Source organism: Mytilus californianus, unplaced genomic scaffold, assembly GCF_021869535.1.
Source record: "Mytilus californianus isolate M0D057914Y unplaced genomic scaffold, xbMytCali1.0.p SCAF_7, whole genome shotgun sequence".
Lineage (NCBI taxonomy): Eukaryota > Metazoa > Mollusca > Bivalvia > Mytilida > Mytilidae > Mytilus > Mytilus californianus.
In genome coordinates this window covers 88112869-88121107 of record NW_026262723.1, presented here as the reverse complement: position 1 = coordinate 88121107, position 8239 = coordinate 88112869, and the positions used below count along the sequence as shown (strand labels likewise).

Here is an 8239-nt window from a genome sequence, read left to right as displayed (position 1 = left end):
ATATTTTTAACAATGAACAAATCATACCCATGGTTAAAAATCAACCACTGTATTGGTAGTGTTTGTATGGTAAACATGTACGTTGATCTAGATTTTGATTTTAGGTAGTGATCATATATTGATCGGTCAGTGTCTCGTGCATCTTTAAGTATTTTTTCTCTCATCCGTATGGAGAAGAATGACGTAAAAAGGTTTAGCTATTAACATTTAACCTTTTTCAAAATGTATCACGAAATCACTGACCTCACGCATAAATGTAGGAATTTAGAAAACCGATATTCAACAAACATATATTTATCTTCGAGCTGTTTTTTTTTTTTCTTTCTCATCTGTCTTGTTGCAGTTGTACATGTCAAATAGGACTCAAAGAATTTAACTGTAAAAGGAAACAAACAGCAATTATATGCTTCTTGGAATGTGCAAATCTTTACCAATACATTGCTTTTTCATTAAAAAGACCTCAAATAGTCGTCCTAATATCGAAAGAGTAGGATTAAGTAATTACATGTTATACAATAAATAAAAGTAGACGGGGTAGACGTTAACGAGACAGCAAACAAACGTCACCCAGAGAGTAACACACAATCTCAAACAACGAAACGTGTCCGTACAAAATGTCAATCTCATCATCGTCTCAGTAAAAAAAGTGAATAAATTTAACAGAACCAATTAAATCTCCGCAATCATCACACATTCTCCAATAGCAAAAAACAACAAGATATGGCATAAGACAATCACTGACGAGGTAGTGCAGCATCCTGTTGAACATATTTACATCTAACAGAATGCAAAGGTAGATCGTCTTAACATAAGCTTTGACATCGGAAAATTGTGTGAACACCTATAAAAAAAGTGACCAGTGTATTCTGGCTCAAATGTAATCACTCGTATTTATTAATTTATAAAAATATTGCAGCGTTGAGCATAAGTAATTCATTTGCCAATGACAAACCATATTTCTGACGATTCATAAAAAATCTTTCCACAAACTTATTAAAGCGAATTATAATTTGTGATAATCAATAATTGTAACAAGACTCACAAATGCATGCCACTGCCCTCTTGTGTCTATAAGGTTAAGTTCGTGTCTTCCGATGGGAAGTGTTTTTGTGTGGCAATAGAGGGTGCACAATGTCATTTCGTAGAGAAAAATTTGGAAAACTTCATTAGAATCGAATCCTGCAACATAACAGATGCATATCCCCCTGTCGTTAAAATGTCAAAGTCATTGTTTTCTGATGAACCACCAAAATCATCCAGACAAAGTTTAAAGTAGAAGTGTCTTGGTTTGAACAACCATACCGACGCCCTTCAGTGAATCAGGCAAGGTCTATGTTTTGCTATTGGAAGCCAAAAAATCATTTATATTTACAAATCGATATAGGAGGAACACGGTTTCGTTAGGTCTTAAAAATATTTTATTGTTCTGTCAAATCATGGAACTGTTATAGGAGGATTTGCAAATTTTAAGTGCGGACGGACATATGAACGAACAGAAGAAAATTCACTAAACTCCTGCTTTTATAAGCTGATGGAGAGTAATACAGCTATTGAACTTACATCACATCTGCCTCTCTAAGCAAAGGGAAAGTAATGGGGATATTAAACCTACGTCACATCCTCTGCTCTAAGCTAGTGGCCGGTGATAAGATACAGTAAACTCTCGTTTTAAAGCTATTCGTTAATCAGGCATTATTCAGCTTACAATCTCCTTCAGTGAAATGAGTAAATAATTACAAATTACAAGGACGACAACTTGGTGGCAATGAAAGTACACAACACTAAAATGCATAGATTATAAATATGATACATTTGAAAATTTCGGAAGATAAAAAAGTAAATTTCTCATTCTGTTTCTGCCTTTTGACGTCTCTTCGATGTTTCGTTGTCTTGTTTGTGTTATCAACCTTCATTCTACTTTTAAATGGTAGTATGTATGCTCACAATTTCCTTGTTAAGGAAATGTTACAAATACTATAGTCCATTTTTATAATACTGAGTTCAATCCTTTGAATATCTTCAAAACGTTAACCTGAAACATATGTCTACTTGTGACAAGATTCTACTCTGTTGTTTGAAATGCACCAATTAATATCACAACCGAAAAATACCAAACATTAATGAAGGAAGTAAAGTGAATATACATGTTTGAAATGTAAACAATCGGTTTGCAGTATTGCATCCATCATGATCACATGTTTCTAGACATCCATTAATTCGCTCTGTACCCGAGTCGCCGTTTGTATACATGATGTCACCACAATGGCTGCCCCAATCATTGTCACCACACTGCCGAACTAAGATTTCTGTTCCATCCTCTACAATAGAAAAAAAAAACAAACTCATAATAGATACCAGGCTTTAAATTTTGCACGCCAGACGCGCGTTTTGTCTGCAAAAGACTCATCAGTGACGCTCAAATCAAAAAAGTTAAAAAGGCATGATAAAGTGCGAAGTTGAAGAGCATTGAGGACCCAACATTGTTGGAAATATTCGCAAAATTATGTGAGAAATATTGAGCAGAACGACAAATAAATACATGACTTACAGGGTCAACTAACATTCGAAATAAAAATAGACGTAATAGTTGAAAATCGTTATCAAATTAAATTGTGGCTAATTCCTATTATTATTGAAAATTAATGAAGTTTTAGTATGACAGAGTCTACATTCTTGTCAACTGAGTTTTACTGTTCGTATTGCTGTGTGTTTACTTATTCCACATCGGCTAGAGGTATAGGGGAGGGTTGAGACCTCACAAAACATGTTTAACCCCGCCGCATATCTGCACCTGTCCCAAGTCAGGAACCTCTAGCCTTTGGTGGTCTTTTGTTTTTTAAATTTTGTTGGTTTATATGTTTCGGAGTTTAGTGTGGCGTCAATTTTGCTGAACTAGTATACATTATTGTTTATGGGCCAGCTGATGCCCGCCTCCGGGTGTGGGATTTTCTCGTTGCGTTGAAGACACATTGGTGGCTCTGGCCTTATTTCTGCTCTTTGGTCGAATGTTATCTCTTTGACACATTCCACGTTTCCATTCTCAGTTCTACATTGTATACATGAAAAGTTCTATTGAATGTATTTTTGAAAGAATAATGTAAGGTGGTTTTTTTCACAAAGTAAACGTCCAAAATCTGACACATCGGAATCTATTCAAATGTGAATTTTAGTGAAAATTGAAAACATTTAAACATATGGGCATGGCGTGAAATAAATTACGGGGTTTTGGTCCAACCTTTTGCCTTGGAGAATTCTTTTCTTTTCATTGGTTTCTTTGTAGGATTGATTTTAATTTTGTGTAGTGTGTGTTAAAATGTAGAATAAGTGAAAACATTCCGGGAGGATAACCGGTCATCGTCGATATGGGGCCATTGTTGTGAAAGAGAATAATATAACTGAAATGGAGTTAAAGGTAAATGTGGTGGACAGTAATAATAAGTGCAAATAAAAATATGTTCAGTCATATTTATATACGCATTCATTTCCCTCGTATGCATAGGTATTTGCGTTAAAATGCCCTTTAAAAGTACGAAGTTGAAGAGCATTGAGGAACTAAATTTCCGAAAGGTTTTGCCAAATACGGCTAAGGTTATCTTTCCTGGGGTTGATAATCCTTAGTATTTTGAAAAATTCAAAGTTTTGCGAACAGTTAATTTATAATTTTGACCATATCAATTATAATTCATGTCAACACAGAAATGCTGGCTACTGGGCTGGTGATACCCTAGGGAAGGAACCTCCACTAGAAGTGGCATCGACCCAATGGTCGTACCTCAACAAAAGACTCATCACTGACGCTCGAATTAAAAAAGTTAGAAATGCAAAATAAAGTTCGAAGTTGATGGGCATTGAGGACCAAAATTTCCGAGAGGTTGGTCAAATACAGCTAAAGTAATCTATTTTTTTTTCAATGTATTTTTTCATATTTCCTTATTTTTTTCCTTGACCAAAGGCTTTAGTAATAACAGATACAACAGAGTAGTACTTGAGCATACACCTATTCAATTCATTCGTCTGTTGTAAAATATATTTGCAATATCTTCATACAACAATATATCAGCAACATGTTCCAATGCACTGACACCGAGGCTAACTTTATTGTAATTAATTTTATATTGGTACATTGTCGATCAATCATTTGTATTCTGCGCTCCATATTAGGATTCTAATCGATCAATGGAATTGCCAAATTATAACAGTAAAGCATTGAATCTATGGAACATGTATTAATAATATAAGATCTGACTCAGCTCTTATTTATGCAAAATTAACAGTTTCTGAAAGAGATTTGAAAAATAGATAATCTTTCATTGTCATCGAAATGATCAATTAATAATGCTTGTGTCGTGAGAACTATTCTAGGGAAAAGATAGACTGGTGCAAATTGTTTCTAAAGATGATCCATTTCCTGGGTGAATATCAAAATCTAAGATCCATTATATCAATAACAATAGGTGCATTTTTATTATCTTTCCGATTTTTAAACGCCTACTATATTTGTTTCTAGAAGCTGACAACTGGAAATTAAGGCCTGTAATTGTCAATTTTCTGAGTAGCTTAAACATACGAATCAATGGAGTTTACGTTTTAAAATTGATCGCAGTTGGAGTTAGATTGAGATAAAAATTAAGTTGAAAAGTATCCTGTGGATGAACGTAATTATTTTTAAAAAGAGGTCGTTGTTCCGCAGTTATTTCCAAAAGGAAAGTTGCCATCATAAAAGGGATAAAATTTGATCAAAAAGCATTTATTTACTTTGATCATGAGTTTCCCAATATTTTTGCATTAAATTTTCATTCAATATCAAGTATTTATATATGCAGATTTAGAAGTCCGAATTTTCTTAAATATAAATTTTCATGCGTAAGCCTTGGACAATTCAATATACTTAAATTACGATCAACTATAGTCGTAAAATTGTTTTGTGAAACGCATGACAGGTTTTGATTAGATAGTCATAGTAGGTTCCATCATATTATTTAACAACATATGGGAAGTGTAAAGAAAATTATACTTATTCATAATGCATCTAAAAGTTTTACATTTTATATCCGCTGTCATTTGATTTTCAATTGTCCTTGTAATGCCATCAAGACGTTTGACTGTTGAAGACGTTTGAGTAATTGTATTTTCAAAAGTCGATATTGGAACCGATATGTTGGCAAAGAAGATGTTCTTTGTTCTTTGGTTTTTTTATTTTTTGTTTTTTTTTGTTTTTTTTTTTTGTTTTTTTTGGGGGGGGGGGCGGTGATTATAGCTGTTGAATGCGCATCTTTAGACTACGCATAGTTCATATCTCGCTTCTGTAATTTCAAATGACGTGAGCAATCATCGTGTGTCACCACCGTATCAACACTACATAACTAAATTTATCCCGGATTAACTTCGGGTCATTTTTTTTTACTACCGTTTATATTTTGCACAAAGCCAAACGGACTAAATATTATATATTAATATCTAATATTTGATGTTCACTTGTATATCAATTTTTCAATAATCTTGCTACATACTGACTTCCAAGTGGTTTGCTTTAAACAAAACCAGTAACAAGGCATCATGATTATGTGAACACATTCCACTTTCCTGTGATAATATATGCTGGAGACACACTCCTCAATACGGATCTAAATATTTGTCTTATTCTCCTATATGTGTTTCACTCACAGGGTCAAAATCAGAAAGTTTTTTAAAGATACTGGAATTTGAACATTTAAGGGAGATTTTGTAAGTGTTTGCACTTTTTTTTTTAATATATCCATAATATCAAAATGTTATTTAGCACTTCACATTGCTGTTGAAACGATATTTCAAATTTAAAAATTCATTATTTTTTTCAAATTTAATGCCAATATTTTTCTACAGTAGAAATTTGGTTTGCTTAAGATTGTACTTATTCGTCGATAATTTCCAAAATTTGTCAAAATATATCAAATATGCAATGTGTATCCAACTTGAGGCATGTATGGTCACATGTTCCAGAATATTCCAAATGTTTATTAAAAAACCTTTAGGTACAGGTACGAATGTTTGATACTATGAATTTAAGTAAGATTGAAGGACTTTTCAAAAATGGCTTTGATGTTAAATACATTCAGCGAAGTTGGTTCGACCTATTGATTAGATATACTGATTTGTTTGAGATATGTTTATTTACTTTGTAATCCTGGATTTCATCAAATGACTGTTGATTCGATGCTAATTAAGTGTAAAGATAAAACCTTTTGTAGGTACTTTTTGGACATAAAAACCTTATTTCCACTTGACAAACGATAACAACTCAATATTACAAAGTTCAAGATTAAACATCAAAGCATTCCTATATTCAGAGGCTGATAATATTTATTGAAAGAAAAATAACATCATATTGGGTTAAGCTCTATAAAACTAGACGAAGAAAATGTACTAAAATATATTATGTTCAAAATACAATGTCCAAATTTGATCAGCAACTTACGAAAACCTTAAAACCTTTTAAAAAAAGACAATTAACAATATAAAATGTTCCTCTCTTGATGTGGTTCAATACTTTTGTTGTTGACTATATCTGTGGTAAAGGTTAAACAATTAGGGAATATTGTTTCCCGCGTGTATGCTATTCGAGGATTGCGTATGTTTCCCTTGTGTATGCTATTCGAGGATTTCGTAGCAAATCTTCAAGGCATTACAATCTATATGATTGGAGTTTTTATCTGTTTATTATAAAGCAACAAATTTTTTATGATATACTGATAAAATTAAGTAGACATTTCTCTCAATAAGTACATATGTAATGTTTCATCTGATATGGAAATATTGGCAACACAGTGTCCCCAAAGGAACAGTAGTTACACAATGTTTCTTTTAAGTATAAATGTAAGCAGCGGATATACAGTTTACGATATCCAAGGGTCGCATTAAAAAGATTGCATATGTTACGTGCTGAAACTAATAATATAAATGATAAAAGAACATAATAAAACCGTTGATGCGTTAGATATGAGTAAGTATTAAAGTTTAAAAGACTTTTCATAGAATCCTAAGGCATTTCAATTAAAAAAGGTCAAAAGTTTGAATAGTTTGTTTAGGACTTAATCCTCCCAATTTTCATTTCGACTAGTCAAATTACCATCAACTTGATAAACAATCAACACAGACAGGTAAGGGAGTGCATATTAAGGATGATTTTTTTGTTTTATGATAGAGCGATTTTCATTTGAATTTTTTTCTGACGCACTCAGTATAGTTTCGATTTGTTACACTTGACCTTAATGGTGACAAAACATAGTAATAACCTTTTCGCCGATCTTTTCCTTGATTGGACGAAAATGATGTCATTGTTGGTGTTCGAACATAGTCTTGTTTAATATTTCATGATGTACAGCAGGTGAAAAAGTTAAATATATATATATCTGCGATCAAATTTATTTTATAACAATTGTACAGTTTAAATTTTTTAATTTTTTTTCATAAATATCTTTTTACTAGACTGGACAGTATTAAAACTAGTGGCAAATTTCGAATTTCGATACAAACTATACTAGAACGCACCCATCCATTTTGTATTTTCGCGCGGTTTTAGAGAACGTATACATTCAGTACAACGGAAAAGGATGAATGCGTCATAAAAATGAGACATATTTACGGACGGAAAATTGAACTTAAAATATAATATTCTGATAAACATAAAGAAGATAGTGAAATAGTCATTTTCACCTTTGTCGAATTGTCTAGAAAAAAGTAAAATAACAAAAATACCGATTCCAAGGAAAATTCAAAACGGAAAGTCAATTATCAAATGGCTAAATCAAAAGCTCCACCACATCAAACGAATGGAAAACAACTGTCATATTCCTAACTTGGTACAGGTATTTCCTCATGTAGAAAATTGTGGATTAAACCTGGTTTTATAGCTAGCTAAATAATCGCAAATATGTGATTGCCTGTTAAAAGATGTGTTATAGATCATCTTCATTCGACGGCCGTCGGATATACGTCTTACCCTTGTATTGTTATAATTGACATTTCCTCCCAGTTCTAAAAACGTTTATTTCAAGTTGTTATGATATATAAATGTTTGATATTTGTTTTACCTCGATTTCATATGCACTGTTCGTGAAAATTGTCAGGGAAAAGTCCATGTGCTCATGTTTCAGAATTGTTAGAATATAACCGCCATATTAAGGGCAATTGAGTATTATCAGAAAGTCATACAAATGATGGATTTACGCATCTGATACCACCTGAATGCTCCAGGTATCTT

The 8239-nt window shown here is 32.6% G+C and overlaps 1 protein-coding gene across 1 annotated transcript in view; it reads right to left on the bottom strand.

Annotated features, from left to right (window-relative positions):
* Window positions 1–355: 355 nt before the first annotated feature.
* LOC127708007 (uncharacterized) overlaps window positions 356–8239 on the bottom strand; it is a 63494-nt gene continuing 55610 nt past the window's right edge. Inside the window, exon 3 of the mRNA XM_052212795.1 lies at window positions 356–2318. Coding sequence (XP_052068755.1) covers window positions 2095–2318 — 224 coding nt within the window. The 3' untranslated portion in view covers window positions 356–2094. The remainder of the gene's footprint in view (window positions 2319–8239) is intronic.